This window comes from Mastigoproctus giganteus, chromosome 6 (assembly GCF_048544385.1).
Source record: "Mastigoproctus giganteus isolate SK-2022 chromosome 6, ASM4854438v1, whole genome shotgun sequence".
Taxonomy (NCBI): Eukaryota; Metazoa; Arthropoda; class Arachnida; order Uropygi; family Thelyphonidae; genus Mastigoproctus; species Mastigoproctus giganteus.
Genome location: NC_143580.1, coordinates 185020736 through 185041858, shown reverse-complemented (window position 1 = coordinate 185041858; position 21123 = coordinate 185020736). Strand labels below are relative to the sequence as shown.

Genomic DNA, 21123 nt, shown 5'->3' with positions numbered 1-21123 from the left:
GATCAGTCTATTTTCTATCCATGCATAATTCTATATTAATATCCAAACAGTGCACTACTATATCCAATGATGTGTAATTTTCAAGGAACATTAAATTATATATTTTATAGTAATTTTACTTCTGCTGTTCAGGTTTAGGCACATCAGAACTTAGACCACATTGCACCATTATGTATTATGTCTGTATGTAAGTGTGTGTTTGTGGGCTCATCTGGATGTTGTGCAGATCGCCCATGAACACATCTGAAAAATCCAGAATAAGTAACTTTACAATAACTATATTAAAATAACACACAGATAAACAGATATGAAATGTATTAATAACAATTAAACTACAACCCATGGTTGTAGTTTAATTGTTATTCAAATTATAGAAGAAGAGGTATAAACCTCTTCTTCTATAATTTGAATTTATGGCACCTAGTTTTGGTCATGGATTTATTTATAGTTATCTGAATAACATTTTTCTGAAATGTACTGGGTATCAAACACTACTGAGTAGTGGTGGGGATCCTTTAGTTTCACAGGAGTTTTAATTATTATTTTTTTTTTTATTTAAAGCATTCTTCCCCGCCTAATGCTTACAAATGTTCATGTTCATTAAATTGTACATTATCAGATAGTGCATCTGAGAGAGAGAGAGAGAGAGAGAGAGAGAGAGAGAGAGAGAGAGAGAGAGAGAGAGAGAGAAAGAAAGAGAGAGACTGTAATATCAGATGCTGAAACAGAAAATTGTGCTTCTTTTAAAATTCAAATTTAGAAAAGTTTCAGGTAGGAGTCCAGCTTTCCAGACATGTCTGAATTAAACCGAAGTGGTGCATTATCTACCACCATTTATATTAGGACAAGCTATAATAACATTAATCAATTTCCTGACATTTATTTTATCAACTTAAATACTACAAGCAAAACAGTGAAAATCAAATGTAGTAATTTTCTACATGCAAAGTCAACAACACATAAAATGGAAGAAATTAAAAATTCTTATCTTTTTATGTATTGCTTGTGGTTGCATGACACCCTGTCATTTAGGTACAGAATTCATTATGTAGTTGTTCTAAACATGTAGGAAAACATGTTATATAGAAATATTAATTAGCATCATTAAAAGTTGTCTTCCACAAGTCCCACCCAAGCTTTGATATAGCTTTTGTATTTTATAATAGTGTTTATAAAATACATTCCAAAGCACTTCCTGCTTTGGAATGTATTTTCATATGTTATGCTTCATCCATGTTGCAAACCACATGATTTACAATTCAAATTGTAAAAAAATTCGTAAAATTCTGTTTTCTTTTATGCTACCAATACAATGGAATAAAGATAAGGCTTACTTACCTGATAATAATAACGAAGTACCCAGCAAAGTCCTTCAACATATGCAGCAGCCTGGAAAAATAAATAAATTCATTAATTTCTTAAACTTCAAAATAATTCTACTGTCAACTCTTTCTATTATGTAAACAGGAACATTACACACAAATTACATCCCTTATTTATAAGGGATGTAATTTGTGATGTAATTTGTGATGTAAGGGATGTAAAACCCCAGTTTTAGCACATTCTAAATTTGGTAAAAAACTGAGTGCATTGCTAGGTCGGCTAGGAATGCAATATATACACAGCATTACATATTATAATGTAATTTCCAATTACCATGTAACCAAGTCCCACTGAACTACTAGTTCATCTGCACATACTATGCATACAATATAAAAATTTATATTGACTACTGATTTGCACATATCTAGCCAAGTGCTAAAGGGGAGAAGGAGACAAATTCTTCCCTTCTAGTTATCATTACATTGCATTTATCTCAACTCTTTCCAAAGTCATGAAATCCATCAAAGGCCAACTCTTACACAATCTTGAAATGGTTCTGTTGGTGCCATTTTACTGATGATATCTATGTTTATTCTAATCACCTTTGGACAAATTTGATGGAAAAGTTTTGTGAAACTCAAGCAGTTGTGCTTGACGTTTCTAAGTTTCAATTGTTTGCCAGAAGTGGCTTCCAAACAAGCTTTTATATTATGATGGCTTCTTTTTTTTTTTTTTTTTTTGTAATTGGATAACCAGTTTTCTCTTTGACCATCCACTACAGATAGATGTTAGTAGATGTCGTTCTATCTTTTGAGCTCTAATGCTGATGATCTGAAAGATACTGCTCTTTGTCCCGATCTTTAGTTGCTGTATAATACTGGAATTCTTACTGGAAATCCCATTTATAGCTTCATTAATGGTAGCACATTACATTTCACCTTCCAATTTGAGATACCTATTCTGCATAACTGTTTCAATATCTACTACCCATTCCTTAACTGATTGCTAAGTGCTTCTCCAATGGGGCAAATAAAACTTAGTTAAATGTCATTATAACTACCTATCTTATTTCTCACAAAAATGTCTGCCGCTTCCATGATCATCTTCAGCAAGACTCAGATTTCTAGTAAGATCACATCTTTATTGTGAATATTATTTGTGTGAGAGCTTAAATGGCACAAGGGAAGCTGTGGCTAAATTGTGCCTTTCACTGAGAATTGTCATGGTTATATGGGAAGAACTATATGATTTTACTAAAATGAGTCGTACAAGTGGATTCTTTTTAAAAAAGTGGAAAGGTTCGGCTACATTTGTGTCATTCCCTAGTAAGTGTGTTATGGATCTGGAAGCTTCTGACAGACTGATAATGAATAAATTCTAATAAGATATGCTTTACTGTGAGTAGTGATTGACAAAATGGACAGACAGGTGGACCTTCTCCTGTAAGTAAGAGAGATGTGTTGAAAGGCTACAGACAACATTTCACACAGCTGCCCTACATTCAACATCTGTTTACATAGAACACCAAAGTCCAATAGTATGGCTACACCACCATTATTTTTATCTCATCTATAAATTGAATAGTTTTTAAGAAAGAGATGCCAATAGGAGTATACTTCTTTGCATGCCTCTACACAATTCCGTTGAATGATGGGATACATTATTTGATTTTTCTAGAAGACAAACCAAATCTAAATCTGACTGTTTTTGTGATGGGACTGCCTGTGGCAATCAATTTTTGATTGTTCTTTTCTAAGAAAGGTTGTTTGTATGTTGCCTATGTCATCTCCTGCATGTAATGCTAGGACTAAATCAATTTGATTAGGATTGACATTAATGTCCATGGTTGTGGTGATTGGCCAGGTCATTTTGACTTTATTGATTCTGTACATGATGAGGAATAAATTTCGGATGGATAGCATTCAGGAAATATAGTTACACACTGAGGAGTAATATCCCAATTTGTCTGAAACGTAAAATAATGAACTAATGTATATTCACCACACTTATAGAAGTGAAACATAGACACTCAGCAAAAGAATGGAAGAGAAGCTGAAAACTACAAAGCAGAGAATGGAACGTGGAATTGAGTTAAAACCTGGTTTGTTATAACAAATTTGTATTGCATGTATATATCTACAAAAGTTAAATTTAAGACTAAAAGCAAAAGAATAGAGTAATCATATACACTCCACTTACCACACGATATCGGAACTGTTTATTTTCTGGGGAGACATCAAATTTGACTGTATAATAGCGATCTTTGAAACCATCTTCCCATAACCTAAAAATAAAAGGAAGTACTACAACATGAAAGAATTCGCCACTATTTATCAGTAATGGTAACAGTATCACTATAATAAAATGGTCTTGAATTCTGCTGTGAAAAACAGACTTATTTACAGAGTTTATTGATAGCCACGCCAAATATCAAATAATAAAACTGAGTTTCACTAGTAATTTCATTCGGGAATCTAACATTTTCAAAGGAATTGTTAATGACCTTGATTAGTAACAAGTAAATGCTCAAAAATATCAAATCAATATTATTCCTTGTAACCTTAAGCCTCCAAAATATTACCAGTAAAGCCCTTGCACATGTTATACTAAGTTAATTACACAACTGTTTTATTTTGGTTTAACATTATGAAATAATTTATAAAGAGGTTATCACTTTGCTATATATGAAAACAAAGCTTCACCAATCAAAGTAAATACAGGATTCCTCAGTGCCTAGTTCACTTAGTGCTTTTAATTGGGGCTTTAAAAACAGAATGATAAGTGAATCCGCATTAAGCGAGTGAGGAGATTTATCCACTGGAAGTAATGTAAATAATTTTAACTGGTTGGCATGACCAGTGTTTCTAGCTAATTATAAGACACCATTTTTCTATACAGCAACACCTTACTTAGTACAGCTTCAAACAGCACAGGTTTCACTATAACACAGTTTTCAATTAAGTTTAAGTCGAAATAAAACTAATTCAATAGCACAACGTGATAGCTTTTCAAACTTTTCATTTCACAATTTATTTTTTACCCCTTTAAATATGAAATGATGGGTCAAAAAAGGAAAAGTAATGAAAGTGGGGGAGCTACTAAACCTAAATGGCTTACATTAGGAAAAAAACTTGATATTATCAAGTGTCATGAAGATGGTGCATCATATGCTAAAATCACATGGTGGAAAACGGAACGAATGAAGCATCACTGTGAACGAATTTCTACAGCATTTTACATGACGAAAGTGATGACTAAGCAAAGAAGTTTGCTATTGATTAATATGGATAGAAGATTGTAATCAAAAGAGAATTCCTTTGAGCCAAAAACAGCATTCAAGCAAAAGCCATGAGACTTTATAACACACTAAAGGAAAAAGAAGAAATGAAGAGGAGACTAAAGAAATATTTACAGCCAGTTGTGGTTGGTTTTTCCGCTTTAAAAACGATGTTGGACCTCGTAGTGTTCAAGCAAACTAAGATGTTGCTGAAAAACATCATTGAAGAAGGTGGTTACAAGGACACAAATTTCCAACGTCAATGAAATTGGACTGTTCTGGGAAAAAATGCCCTCGTGAACTTTTTTTAGCTGAAAATTAAAAAGCCCAACCTGGATATAAAGCATCAAAAGATCATTTAACACTTTTGTTGGATGGAAATTCATCTGGGGATTTTAAATTGAAGTCTCAATTCTGTTTAGAGCAGAAAACCCAAGAGCGCTAAAAGGTTGCATAAAAAGCACATTGCCCTTAATTTGGTGATCCAATAAGAAAGCGTGGATTACAAGAGAACTGTTTACACAATGGTTCGCAAATTATTTTTGTCCAACGGTTGAACGTTACTGCAAAGATGAAGGGATGGAGTTAAAAATTGTTGCTTTTAGACAATGAACCAGGTTCTCATCTCAATGAAAATGTAAAAATATAACATGACGTCTCTCTTACGCAACCCATGGATCAAGGCCATGGGTTGTAAGAGAGGTTGTAAGGATTAATTGCCACGTTCAAGGTTTATCTGCAGTGCACTTTTTCTCAAGTGATTGAAGCTTCAACAGGAGTGGGATCATCATATTTACAAACATTTTGGAAAAATTATAGCATCAGGAATGCAATCGAAAATATATCTGCATCTTGGCTATAAATCACTTCCAACAACATGTGTTATGTTTGTCAACATGTTTTGCCGTATTTGGCAAATGATTTCACTGATTTAGAATTGCAAACTCAGACAATTGCTGAAGATAGGAAAAGACTAGGGATTTAAAACATTGGCACTGCTAGTGTATGTAACTGCATTGATTAATATGCAAATGACTTAGATGATGCAACTCTCCTTGAAATTGATCAGCAAACTGCATATGAAGAATAGGAAAAACAATTCTGAAATGGATAACACTGAAGTGGCACCAAAAGAATTTTCAACAGAACTGGGGAAAGTTTTTTGAGGGGTTGACATGGCATGTGAGGCAATTGTGAATAGAGATATGAATGTTGAATGTAGCATCAAGAGACGGCAAATTTTACAAGATGGGATTCGAAGCTACAAAGACTTGTACGCTGAGAAAAGAAGAGACGACTTCAGACTTCACTATTGAAATACCTAAATAAAAATAAAGTCAAGGGTAAACTAAATTAAATCACTCAGATGCAAAACGTACATAAATATCGAAAGAACTGACTGGAAAACTAAACTGAAAGACAGAAATAAACAGACGAAATGTTAAAATAAAATTTTATTAAAAATATACAATGAGAATTATGAAATAAAAATAAATAATTTAATAAAAGAAGAAAAATATACAGAAACTATTAAAATTCTATGCATAAAAAAAAACAAATACCAGAAGTAAATAAACTAAAAGCAATAAAATATATAGACACTAAGAGCATTAAAACAAATAAACACCAAACAGCTTTCGTAGCAACGTGCCCCTTTATCAACTTAGACACTGAAGTATGAAACAAATTCTTAAATCCTGCAATGGTATAACACATGTGCATGTGCTAAAACCAAATTAGTGCTGATCATAGACGGTGAAAAAGGAAGGAAGGAGGGCAGGGGGAAGAAACAAACATTAGCTGATGGACTCTGCACAGATAGGACGATGCATGTTTGTTTGTTAAATTGGTGAGTCCAAGTGAAGGCTTTGGGATCATATTTCAGACATGCTCAGGGCAACTGTGGGAATGTCTGCTTATTCTTCACACATTATTTGCTTCAAAAATACATAAAGATATCCCCTTTGCATTATGTTCTGCTACAGATGGTTCCACAAACATGCCACAAGTAGCACATACAATTAAAACCTCCTAATTCATATGAGAACTTCTATCAGTGGTTGTCCCAAGTCAAGGCATTCACATTACTCTGAGCTCTTCACTCTAGTGTCAGGCATGATTTTGGTTTAAATTAAAAATACCACACTAAACTACAAGTTTGGATCAAGGAAGGGGGTTATTTATGATGTATACTTGTACTGCCAATTACACATTAACACACCATTTTTCTGGAATTCTTATATCTGAAGATATGGATCAACAAAGTAACAGCTGTTTCTGGCACCAGGTGGGCAGGAGCAGCAGTGCGTAGCACACGCTTCTTGATTAGACCGGGGGTTGAACCCGTGAGCCACCAAATATGGAGGATGCAGAAAGGTCAGGGAATGACCACCGCATATCCCCGGAGCAATATGGCCTTAGTTGCTACCGCTCCTAAAAAATAAAAAATAAAAAAAAATAACAATAATCAAATAACCGTTTCTGGCAAAGGTGTGTGATGGAGTTCCTACTCAAATCGGGTGATCAGCCAGTCATCTATCCATTGAGAACTCCTAGCAATCTATGAAGACTAGACAATTGATCAAAGTAATGTCTGGAGGTGGCTCCAATGATTTTGGGAAGGTTATTTCAACATCATGGGCAAACTAAGAGCTGGAAGATTGATGTCTGTCACAGACAGTGAAATTAAAGAACTCACGGACCAGCTCATTTGAAATGACAGGTGCATAACCACCAGACAAGTGATGGATGCTAAAAAAAAATGTCACAAGGAGGTGTTTTGATCATCAACAGACTGGGGTAAACAAACATCTGTTCTTGGTGGATGCCTAAGCTACTCACACAAGAGATGATGGCTGTGAGGAAAGAGATTCGTGAAGATCTTCTGAAGATGTTTGGTGCTGGCAGCACTGAGTGCTTTAAAGGGGACATGTGATGAAACAAGGCTCTCCCATTATGACCCACAAACTAAATGCCAATCCATGAAATGGGCACAATCGATTATCACCTGTAAGCAAAAAACCAAACTTTACAATTCATCGACAAAACTTATGGGCACCCTCTTCTGGGATCAAAATGGCTTCGTTTTTTTTATCGATTTCTTGGAAAGTGGAACAGCCATCAACAAAGGAAGATACAGTTTGGATTCCTGGAAACCCAAACTCATTTCTGACATTAAACATTAGTGTAAAGATTAACTCCGGATTTTTACCAGAGTTCATTCACTGCCTGGAAAGAACACTGGAGAAAATGCAGTGAATGTGGTGGTCCTTACATTCAGTGATATTTTTTCAAAGTTGAATGATTATATTTTATGTATGTGAACTATGGTTCCAATATCTCAGAAAATGAAGATATTACAGGTTATAGTCCATTACTTACTTGGCCTCAGTAGCCAAGTGGTCAGGAGCGGGAGTGCAGTAGCACCTGCTAAATACAGTCAATCTGTCAACCCGCACTGAACCAGCGTGGCAGATTATGGTCCATTTCCCTCACCATGAATTGTTAAGGAGGCTTCCATCCTGCAGTGGGTTGATAATAGCTGCAGTTTACCTTTTTTTTTTACTTACAGACCAGCCTTTGTAGGAGTAAGACATAAATAAGTGCAATAATAATTGTATGACATTCCCAGGTTATGTGACAACAGCACATATTAAACTATAAAATTACATATTATGCATGATGTTAAAAAAACATGTTTGTATGGCTATATATTTATAATTTCTAGACTTGAATAAAAAATTAAACTGTTAATTATACTCCTACAGAATTACAAAAGAATATTAAAGTGTTTAAGTTTCTATTTTGATAGTTTTGCTTATTTTAATCTTTATTTCAATGAAATTTAATTACCATTTCTCAGCCCATCTGCTAACTTAATTTTTCTCCTGTTGCAGTAGCATATGGTCATTACTGTCATTAACCACCATGCCAACCTTGGTATCATCTGCAAACTTGGACAATAAGCCTAATATGCCTTCATCAATATCATGGATAAATACAGAAAACAACGACGGACCCAACACTGAACCTTAGGGACTCCACTAATACATTAGTCCACAAAGAGCAATCCACCGATTACCATTCTCAGTCTTCTCCCACTACACCATCCCTTTATCCATTGCAACAACTTGTCCTTAATGCCACACTGCCGGCAGTCTTTTATATGCAACAGTATCAAAAGCTTTCCTGAAATCCAAGTATATGATATCAAAAGTATTTTTTGTATCCAGTTCTTTTGTGACCACATTGTAGTATCCAATCAAATTGGTCAGACAAGATTTCCCATTAACAAACCCATGCATTGTCTGAAGTATCAATTGCAGCCTTGTCTAAGCATTTTTGTATTACTTCTCTTATCAGTGACTCCATTTTTTTCCCTGAAACAGAAGTTAAACTAACAGGTCTGTAATTATTCGTGTCAACCTTTGATTCCTCTTTGAGAATTGGGGATACATTTGCATATCTTCAGTCCGTGGGGACCTCCCCTGAATCCAAGGATGCTCTCATAATTATTGCTAAGGCTTTGCTTACTTCCTTCACTACCGCTCTTAATATAATTGGATAGATCCTATCCATCCCAGGTGTCTTTCTTATGTTTAACTTCAATTTCTCTACCACTTTCCTCTCAGTTAATACAAAATTATTTAACTCCCTGTTAGGGTTTGGTAAACTTCCAGCTTTCCCTTCCCTAAAGAATTCCTCATGTGTGAATACAGATGCAAAATACTCATTCAGTTTGTTAGCAACCCAAGCAGGCTCATCAACAATCAAACCATCGATATTGAGTGGACTAATTTGATTCATCCCTTTCCTTCTAGCATTTACATAAGTAAAGAAGTCTGCTGTTTTCTCTGCATCCTTCACCAAAGATTTCTCGTAATCTACTTCACTTGCCTTACATCTTTGGTGACTTGATTACAGATTTTATATTTACCATATGCTTCTGTGTCACCTGTTATGTTGGTAATGATATAAGTAAATTATAATAGACAATAAAGTTATATAATTAACACCAACCGATATGATTTGAACTTTATACCTATTTACCAGAATTCCCTTACCATGTGCTACGATATAGTCACGATATTTGCGGAAAATCACCAATAGAAATTTTCTACTTATATTAAGTCGCAGCTTACAAACTCTCTAGCTAAATTTAAAAATAAACTAATAAATGTGACTATGACTATATGTGTCACCTGTTAAGCACAAATTTTTTAAAAATAAAAACGAATATTTCAAAATTAAGAATATCAAAACGTAATTGTTATGTGCAGCTACATCCGAAAAATCTAAACTCTAAAGACACTATCAGCAAAAGATCTAACTTTAATGGTTTGATTTTTTGTTGATGGTGTCTATATAGGAGTCTGGCTTGAGATTGCAAACTGCAAAGGCTAAAGATTTTGAGCTCCTAGGAGAGAATAAGTGTCTTAAAATTTTGCTGATTTATTAGTTTATTTATTGAATATGATTTAGTATGTTAATTAGACCAATAAAACAGCAAAATTTTTCAGAAACTTTTCCTATTCCAGGTGATCAAAATCCTACAACTTTGCAATCTCAAACCAGACTCCTATATAATATTTGGGACAAGGCTAGTAAGAACCAGACATGTTAAAATCCACTCTAAGTTGAAATTTTTTATTTATTGATTTGAAATTGTTTCTGTATAAGTTTTGATTTACATTTAGTTGTATACAGTAACTTTTTGTGATTTTCTAATTAATTTGGTACATTTGTTCTTTACTCAGCCTTTTAATTGCACAGAAAACTAGTCGATTTCTGCTGGCAATGAATTGACATTAGCATTTGAATCTGCTACTATTGTTCTCATATCGATATATATACTAAGTTTCTATGTAACTTGTCGCAGTGTAATCAGCATCAGCAGGGGATTATAAATTACAGCACTACTTATGTGATTTAATAATTTAACTTATCGTGTAGATCGTAAAGTATGACAGTAATATTCGTAGAGCTTTTAGAATCGGTGATTTGGCATAGATAGCTAGCGTGAGAGTTTGAACTATGTGGGTGGCAATAGATAGTTAAATTTATCATGTATTATAACTACTACTTCTTCTTCTTCTTTGGTCCTTAGTTATAACTGTGTGTTATAACTACTTAGATTTTATAAATGTAATTTTTTAACTTAATACATATAACAATTTAGATTTTAGAAAAGTAACGTTATAACTTATACACGTAACTTAACTTGATAGGAGATACGAAATTCATATAACGTAACTTGGTAGGAGATAAAACTCAATACTGAAATATATATATATATATTTCAGTATTGAGTTATAGCTCCGTTAATCAGTGTTACTCTTGTTCTTCAGATGGGAAAGGCAGCAGACTTAAGCGAGTTAGACAAAGGCCAAATTGTAATGGCCAGCCGAATGGGTCAGAGCATATTATCTGAAATGACACGGCTGGTGGGGGTGCTCACAGTCAGCTGTGGTATCTAACGAAAGTAGTCCGAGGAGGGGGAACCCATGAACCGCCGGCGAAGTGTTGAACGACCACGGCTCATATACCTACATATATCCCAGCAGGTCCGCGATGTCCCCTATGACACATGAGCACTACAAACTTCCCATACATTGGAACCGGAAATGGCTTGGGTATGCATCATTCTAAATTGCTTGTCCCTCCCCAAAATGAGGGACTCAAAGAGCAGATGAATGCGGCAGCCTTTATCCCTATTAATGCTATAGTATCTGGACGAGTATATCTGTAAGCTCTCCAGCCACTTCCGGTTCCAGAAACCACTAGCTCTGTCGACAACCAACGCTCCTTTGGCTGAAATATCATGCTCTGTTTCCCAAGCATGTTCGGCTACGGCTGAGCTTCCATAATCAGCAATCTTGATGGCTCTATCATGTTTGCTTAGGCGATTGTGCAATCCATGCATTGTTGCTCCCACATAACACTCCCCGCATTCTGGAAATTCAATCTCATATATGACCCTGCTGGAATCTTTAATCGTGGACACCATCGTGTGAAGCCTCCGGCCAGGAAGCTGCATACAGCGCATCTGACACAAGCATAAAATACATGCAATGGGTTCCGAGATACCCAGATAGTAGGGAATTTATGCGGTAGCCCTAGGCATAAAAACAGAGCTAGTGGTTTCTGGAACTGGAAGTGGCTGGAGAGCTTACGGATATGTTCATCCAGATGCTATAGTATTAATAGGGATAAGGACTGCCGCATTCATCCACTTTTTTTGAGTCCCTCATTTAAGGGAGGGACGATTTAGAATGAGGTGTACCCGAGCCATTTCCGGTTCAAATGTATGGGAAGTTAGTAGTGCTCATGTGTCGTAGTGGACGTCGCAGACTTGTTGGGATATATGTAGCTATATATACATACAGTAGAATCTCACATCTTCGGGACCAGAGGGATGACCCATTAGCGAAATAGACCATTTAGCAAGGGAGTAAATAAAAAGTCAATTTGTAACCGTAAAAAACTGGGAATTATTTATTTAGATTAAATTTTAATACATATACAGTAATTTAAAAAAATTACATACATGTATATTTAAGAACACTTTTAACTTAATAAAAAAAAAAAAGAAAACTTATTTACATTACAGTAATTTGAAGTTGAACATACATAATTTATTTGTTTAAAAAAAAATCTGTTATTTTTGTTTGTTTTTGGTATTGTTGGTGTTTTTCAGTAGCCAAGTTATAAATTTGTCATAGTAAAATTATTTTTGGCATTTCTGCTTCTTCTTGGTATTCATATCAATTGATTATATCTCTCAGGGATTGACTGGCTTCCTTATGGAAAATGGTGGATTTTGTGGGCCTGTTGTCTTCTTCATCTACTACTTCAATAGATCCCGCAGAAACATAGAAGACGATTTCATCATCCATAAAAATTTTGTAACTTACATCCATTGCGTCTATATCGCACCAATTTTTGACACTGTCTTCATTTAAGTTTTTGAATATTGGCAAAGATCTGCAAATTTCTATTAAAACTGGTGGTGCGAGACCAGAATCTTCTTGATCTGCACAGTCAGGTTGTACTGTTTGAGATGGCCAGAGCTTATTCCAGGCAGATTTTAATCTTTTCAGGAACACTTTGCCACAGCTGTGTTATAGATAGCATCCTTTATAGTATACTCCTTCCAGAACTGTTCTACCTCTAAATCATTTTCACATAGTGCCAAGTTCTGTAAAAATAATTTTCTATACCGCCTCTTAAAACTCTCTATAATGCCCTGGTCCCTTGGCTGTAATAGGCTAGTTGTATTAGCTGGAAGAAATATGCATTGAATGTTGTTATGGGACGAAATTATTCTAAATCGTCAAGGGAATGGGCAGGAGCATTGTCTATTATCAAAAGGGCTTTTTCTGGGAGGTTTTTGTTTTAAGGTAAGAAAGAACTTGGGAATAAAATTCTTCTGTAAACCATTTCTTAAACATTTCTTTGTTCAACCAGACATTATTTTGGGCATAATATTTTATAGACAGTAAATTATAATTCATGTTCTTAAAAGCACGTGGTTTTTTTTTTGCCTTGCCGATTATTGTTAATGTCATTTTGTGGCGCCCACTAGCATTGGGCCACAATTGTTAAATGGTTAAACTCTCTTAGTTTTTCGCAATAACGCACTAGGATTTAACTGTTAGCACTCATCTTCTCTCCTTCAATCCGCAGTTGTCGAATACCGTCTGATTGATTGATGAAAAATGACTAGGGTTATACTGCGCCAAGAAAAGATTAAAATATCAACAAAGAGATTCTGGTAACCTTTAAAAAGGTTACATCATCAAACTGTTATTTATATATATATATATATATATATAAGGCAGTATAAGTTTAGAAGTAAATTATCCAATTTACTTCTAAACTTATACTATATTATATTATATTAATAACATATTAATATAATATGTATTATTAATTAATTAATACTAATATTATTAATATATTAATATTCTATTAATATCTTGTAAAAACTTAAAAACTGCTGACAAAAATTGTCGTCTGATAAAATCTGACTGAGTGTATAAAGTCCAGTCGGATGAGTAAAATTAACGCAATCTGTTCAAATATGCTTTATCGATAAAATGGTGTTGCAAGACTCACACATAGGAGGGTCATCTGCCCTCAGCAGAAACGAATGTGTCAGATGACTGTGTCCCATGCGGAGTCGAGCAAGAACAACTTCCTCGCTCTGATTCCTGTGCAGACTGGACTGCCATGTTTCTATTACAAGCTTTATCTAGTATAATTTATTAGTTCTCTCTCTCTATGCTATAGTTCTTGCTACTGGGAATATATCTTGTTGCATATTATTTGCCTGTGGTCTGTATAGGGGACTGACAAGCAAAGATTATTAGTGGGAGCTGCTGATTTGGCTGCAGTGTCAGCCAAGTCATTTCCCCTTATCCCAATGTGGCTAGGAATCCAGCAGAAGCAGATTTCAAACTTGTATTCACGAAGAGAATGTATCTTCTGCTGAACCCGACAAAGAACTGGATGAGGGTTGTGTCTCAGAGATAATAAAGCCTGTAATACACTCAAAGAATCAGAATATATTATTGACCTTTGGCATTGACAAGTTTGAATGTATCCAAGGCTAACTCTATAGCATGCAGCTCTGCAGCATATATGCTGGAATCAGGAAGAATCTGCTGAGATATTATAGTGTCCGGAAAGACAACAGCAGATCCTACGCACGATTCAGACTTCGAACCGGAATTCTGAATCGTGTAGAAAGTTGGAGTGCTCAGCTCGGTGTGCTGAATAGAGCTGCAGGTAGACAGATGATGGAGTCTCAGACTTTACCCATTTCTTAAGGGAAAAGTCGCATGATGGAGTATGAGCATGCCAGGGTGGAAGAGTTTACTTTGGTGTTTGTGCAACCTTGTCTACCATGATGTTAAACTCTCTGAGTAACTCTTGGACACGAATACCAAAAGGTTGGTTGGCAGTCTGACAGGTTTTGTATAAATTTTCCCAAGTGGCTCAAAAACGGATGGCCAGGCATGGATTTCAGTTTTAAAGCATAGTTTGAAGACAACTGCTTGCGTCGAAGCGATAACGGTGGTTCGTTTGCTTCAACGTATAAGCTCTGGACAGGAGATGTTCGAAATGCTCCAGTAGCGATATGGATAGCCTGATGGTAGAGAGGGTCCAGCCATCGGAGGATACTTTCTCTGGCTGACGAGTATACCTGAGAGCAAAGAATATTTAGTCCTCTCGTGCACTTTGTACGGAGTTGACGAATATGTTCTAGAAAGGTCAACTTTTTATCAAACACGAGTCCAAGAATTTTGTGTCCGACACTACTGGAATAGCATTTTGTCCGAGCCTTAATTCAGGTTCAGGATAAATATTACGCTTATAACAAAAGTGTATGCAAACAGTCTTCTGCGGCGAGAACCTGAATCCATTAGCAAGTGCCCAGGAATTAAGGCGATTAATGGCTTGTTGCAGTTGTCTTTCAATAACCCTCATGTTGCATGACTGAAAAAATATGCTAAGGTAATCAACATAGAGTCATCAACAAACAATTCACTGTTTACAGTTGATGGAATTTACTTTGATGGCAAAAAGCGTGACACCTAATACCGATCTTTGTGGTACTCCCTCTTCTAGGATCCCACACGAACTTGGAAGTCCGGTTGGCAAGAAAGTTTTTAATAAAAATAGGGAGATGCCCTCTAAGACCTAGGCTATGCTAATCTTCTACGAAGCCGAATCTCCAAGCTGTGTCATACGCTTTCTCCATGTCAAAGAATACTGACACCAAATGTTCTTGTTTTAGGAAAGCATCCCGGATGGATGTTTACAGTCTAATTAAGTGATCAAGAGTCGATCTGTTTTTTTGGAAGTCGCACTGAATGCTGGAGAGAAGATCGTTCGATTCCAAATACCACATTAACCGAAAATTAACCATTCTCTCCAGGATCTTGCACAGACAGCTAGTCAGAGCTATAGGACGGTAGTCAGTAGGGAATTCAGGATCCTTTCCTGGCTTTGCAAAGGCAAGCACAATTGCCATGCACCAGGAATCCAGAAATTGCTCTTTTATATAGATTCTGTTATACAGAACAAGCAGGCGATCCATAGATGTTAGTGAGAGGTGTTTAAGCACTTCATAATGAATGCCATCTGGTCCAATCGAGAGCTCTTTTTAGTTCCTGCAGAGTTGCAGAAGTTGTAGAGACAAAGCTCTTTTGGTGTGAAATTTAGTGCCTGTTTTTCTCTTTTATGTTTCAGAACTAGAAACTCCAGAGAATAGGAAGATATTCCAAATATGTTTGAGAATGTTTCTCCAAGAGCATTGGCTATTGCAGATGTCTCTGCAATAGGGCATCCATTATATTGTAGGATAGGTGAAGGGTGAGATGTATATTTTCCCTTCATTTTTCGGATTTTATGCCAGACTACCTTAGTGCTTGTAGACTGGGTAATAGATGATGTAAAACGGATCCACGATTCCTTTTGACTCCAACGGCGAATGTAGCGTGCTTTGGCTCGTGCATGTTTGAAGGCTATAGATTGACAGTGGTAGGATATTGGTGGAATATCCCCCAAGCTTTGTTTTGAGCCTTTTTTGCTGCTGTGCATTGTGAATTCCACCATGGTTTGGGAAAAGGTGGAAACCGGGCAATGTTTTCGGAATGGTATTGGCAGCTGCAGGGACAATATTTTCTGTGATGTAAGTGACTGCATCATTGATAGTCTCTTGACTGACTGCATTAAGGTCAAAATTTGCCTGATGTTGGAAGGTGTTTTTTCTTTTTCCCTCCCATTAAATATGTTTTCTGTAAATAAGTCCTTAGTTTTCTTTTCTTAAGTAAATATATTGATTCCACGATGGTAATGATGTGTTTTGTAGATTAATTGCCATAAATATAAAATTGAATTTAGTAGAATTAGTGGAATGATAAAAAAAATTTCCTAGCTTTTTGTAATTTTGCAGATAAATTGTTTGCACATAGGAAGAGACTAATTGGAGCTGATCTGTAAAGAGTGATGCCAAGTAATCCAGAGTTTGTGTTCAAGGACAAGAACTATTATGCTTCTTTGTCCATTAAATATGTTTACTGTAAATAAGTCCTTAGTTTTCTTTTCTTAAGTAAATATGTTGGTTCTACGATGGTAATGATGTTGTGTTTTGTAGATTAATTGCCATAAATATAAAATTGGATTTAGTATAATTAGTAGAATGATAAAGAAAATTTCCTAGCTTTTTGTAATTTTGCAGATAAATTGTTTGCACATAGGAAGAGACTATGTGCAAACAATTGCACATAGTCCTAATTGGAGCTGATCTGTAAAGAGTGATGCCAAGTAATCCAGAGTTTGTGTTCAAGGACAAGAACTATTATGCTTCTTTGTCCATTAAATATGTTTACTGTAAATAAGTCCTTAGTTTTCTTTTCTTAAGTAAATATGTTGGTTCTACGATGGTAATGATGTTGTGTTTCGTAGATTATTTGCCATAAACATAAAATTGGATTTAGTAGAATTAACAGAGAGGTTATCTGTTGGTTGTGTTAATGGCTCTTGAGGAGTGTGGTTTCTGTCAAAATGTGACTTGTAAAGACTATCACGATATCAATAGTGATTTTGTGTACAGAGGAAAAGTTGACTGTTCATGTTGTAAATATGATATTGAATTGTAAAACGCTGACAGGGTGCAACTTATGTTTGTTCATGGATAGCGCCTTGCCCTTTGCTTTCTGAGTTTAATGGTGAAATCTGGTAGTGTCAGATCAGATAATCATAGCACCAGCAAAAAAAAAAAAGTTGAGGTAGAGTGGTTGAGTCCTGTACAATGACTGGACAAGTGTGTCTGGTTGCTGTGGCCTAATACTTTTGAAATGGTGTTAATTAATGTAATGAAGTGTTATTCATAGTTTTGGTTTTCTGATTAAGTCGCCAAGGAGTGGTGACGTACTCACTTAGCTAATAGTAAACATTGTATATAGGGTTTTTTTTTTTTTTTGTTGTTGTATTTTATTTATTATTATTATTATTATTTTTATTTTATTTCATTTATTTATTTATTTTTATTATTTTATTTATTTTTTTTTTTTTTCCACTCTATACACTTGTAAACTTCTCTCTTCTATTTCATGGGAGGTCTATCTCTTCCACTTATCTTCTATCCACCCTCCCCATCCCTCCCAATCCCCATACTTCAATTCTTATCCCCACTTCCTTTCCCTTGGGGCTCCTAGGCTTGCCTGATAGCCCCAGTAAGAGTCTCAGCTAGAAAGCGAACCCTGGTGCGCCTCCTCGTGGCGCAAGGTTGGGAGTCAGGGGGCAGGGGACCAGGTGTCCCCTGCCCCCTGGCTGCAAAGTAGCCAGTGCCGGCACTCAAGATAACAAGACACATACTTACACACCTACATACATACACTTGCCGGCCTTCACCTTTTCAGATGCTACAGCGGCATATAGGGGAAACCCTGGAGACCACAATTGAAACAAACACACGTTAACACCTTGACCTTGATGTTGGAAGGCATTCCAGTCAGCCTGACCAGTCTTCCACCATGCTAACCTGAAAGGAAGACACAGTCTCCCGCTGTGCAAGCAGGTTATTACAGGGAAGTGGTCACTTCCATATGGGTTCTCTTCCACTTCAAGTCAGTGAAGGGAGTAGAGAGGGAGAGCAGATAGAAAGATCAATGGCAGAAAATGTATGGGCAGGCATGTGGAAGAATGTGTTGGTTCCCACATTTAGAAGGGAGAGGTCATTGTCACTTAGCATATACTCTATAACTCGTCCCCTTCCATTGTTGCTGGCTCTACCCCACAGGGTGTTATGTCCGTTAAAATACCCTAGAAGTAAGAAAGGGGGAGGCAACTGCATTACAAGATCATCGAGGTCTTCCTGGGAGATGTCAGTCCCAGGTGGCAAATAAATAGAGCAGATGGTTAATAAAAATCCCACTGTATGGCAAATTGCAACAGCCTCTATGCTGGTTGTAAGTAGCAAGGCCTGAACTGGGGTCTGGTTGTTTACAAGGATAGCCACTCTTCCATGAACAGGACCGTCCACAATTCTGTCCTTACAAAAAATTGTGATGTTATGCATGGTGGGGTCATCATTTGACTTTAGATAAGTCTCACGCAAGCAAAAGCAAACTGGCTCGTGCTTTTGCAGGAGGGCCTTGATGTCATCAGTATTTCGTTGGAATCCACGACAATTCCATTGTAAGAATTTAGCCATTATTTTGGCTTGGTGGATCCATCAGGCGGCTTCCGAGGTGCTGAGGGCTTACTTTTGTCAGTCTTGGATTTCTCTTTTTTTGGGGAAGTGTGGACGCTGTCCCGTGTCCATTTCTTCCTCCACAAAGAGTTCCAAGACTGATTCATCCAGTATCTCCTTATTCTCTATATCCATTGTTTCCGGTATTGCGGGTGGCGGCTCTTCCGATCTTTTTGGCTTTTCTTTACCACTTGGTTTTTGTAGTAGTGGAGCACTAGGAGGTACAGATGTAGGAGTGGCAGCTGACTGTGTTTTCTGGGTGGGCTTTTCTGAACTCAATAAATAGCGTGCAATCGGAGTGAATGACTCTCGAGGTGGTATGGTCATCCCAGTTTGTGTACCAATAGTACACTTAGCAGAAACCTTCTGGGCACGTGAAGGTTTTTCATTATTTACTGGTTGGATACGTTTTCTGTCCTCTGGGTAAGAAATATTCAGCTCTGTTTATAATTTTTGGATCTCTTTTTCATTCTTCCACCACTGGAATGCTCTTTAGCACCACATCGAGCACAGACAGGGTTTGACAAGCTGTTTGTGAGTGGCCGTATTTTTGGCATCTAAAACTCTTCAGTGGGTTTCGAATGTAAATCCTCACTGGGCAGTTTAGATGGCTTGCCTTGATGGAACTTGGAGGCCGTGAGGTGTTGAATGTGAGGATAAGAACTCAGGTAGGGACGAGATTCCCATCCTTTCGTATCGATATTCTCTTGACAGCTGTAACTCCTTGTAACTCCAGTAACTCCTTTCAATTCAGAGCAGATCTCTTCTTCGGAGATAAGAAGAAGGTCTCACTCTGATATGACACCTCGTAAAGAATTCAGAGTTTTGTGGGGCTTACGGTGATAGGTATTCTCCCTATGGAGGTATAGAGTTCAGGATTTTTGCCGCTAGTTTTGCACTGGAAGCTTCGACCAAAAGGTCGCCAGAACGCAGTCGTTTAACAGATTTTGATGATCCTGCCAACTCTTCTAATCCTTTCTGGATAAAGAAGGGTGACATCTTTCCGATTGACTGCTCTCCGGTGGAATGGAGAATGAGGAAGAGTGGTATATCACTGATGGTGGTGGTGGTGTGTCCTCAATTCTGGCTCTTTTTACGGAGGTGTTTTCCCTGCTATCATTTCGATTAGGTAGGGGCCTTGTTAGGGCCCCAGAAGAAAGAGGATTTAAGTTACTCATAGGAGTAGAATAAAAATTTAAGATGCCCTAAGTACCTCACCCACCACCGAGCCCTACGAGGGGACGCCCATTCGTGAACTAGCAGGTACTGCGTACACGAATGGGACGCCAAGTTCGCTCAGGAGCATCATACCCACGTTTCCAATAAGCCTTGATCTCATCCCAGGACCATCTGTCTTGTTGAAGCAGGGGCAGAAGTGGTGTATTAAGGCTGGGCCCCTCAACCAGTTAGTTTAACTTCTGGTCCAGGTAAAATAATGGAGTCGCTGATTAAAGATGCACTGCAGGATCATCTAGACAAGACTGCAGCAATAATTCAGACACAGCATGGGTTTGTTAAGGGAAAGTCTTGTCTGACAAATTTGATGGGATATTATGATGTGGTTACAAAGGAACTGGATGCAAAAAATAATTTTGATATCATATATTTGGATTTCAGGAAAGCATTTGACACTGTTGCGCGTGGAAGACTATTGTACAAATTGGAGCAGAATGGTATTAAGGGTAAGTTGCTACAATGGATAAAAGGATGGTTAAGTGCGGGAAGACAGAGGGTGGTAATCAATGGGTGCTGCTCTTCTTGGACTAATGTTATTAGTGGAGTCCCACAGGGTTCGGTGTTGGGTCCACTGTTGTTTTGTATATTTATCAATGATATTGATGAAGGTATATCAGGCTTAGTGTCGAAGTTTGCAGATGATACAAAGGTTGGCAGGGTTGTTAATGACAGTAATGGCAGTGTGCTACTGCAACAGGATCTAGATAATTTGGGCATATGGGCTAAGAAGTGGCAACCTTGACAAATGCAAAGTACTGCATATGGGTAGAAGTAACCCCAGAGAAACGTACCAACTGTGTGGTACTACACTTAAGGTAGTAGAAAATAAAAAAGACCTGGGAGTAATTGTGCAGTCAGATATGAAGTTTTCTGAGCAATGCAGACAGGCTGCCAGGGCAGGTCATGGGGTTTTGTCAATGATATATAGGAATTTTGCTAGCAGGGAAAAGGAGTTGATTATCCCTCTGTTTAAGGCAATGGTCAGGCCACACCTTGAGTACTGCGTACAGGTCTGGAGGCCTCA

General features: G+C 37.0%; 1 protein-coding gene across 2 annotated transcripts in view; it reads right to left on the bottom strand.

Annotated features, from left to right (window-relative positions):
• Rat1 (5'-3' exoribonuclease 2 Rat1) overlaps positions 1–21123 on the bottom strand; it is a 458579-nt gene that overhangs the window by 157211 nt on the left and 280245 nt on the right. For both annotated transcript variants that reach the window (XM_090376618.1, XM_090376619.1), the window contains exons 20-21: positions 3523–3607; positions 1339–1389 (exon numbers count right to left, since the gene is read on the bottom strand). In XM_090376618.1, the coding sequence (XP_090232744.1) occupies positions 1339–1389; positions 3523–3607 (136 nt within the window). The remainder of the gene's footprint in view (positions 1–1338; positions 1390–3522; positions 3608–21123) is intronic.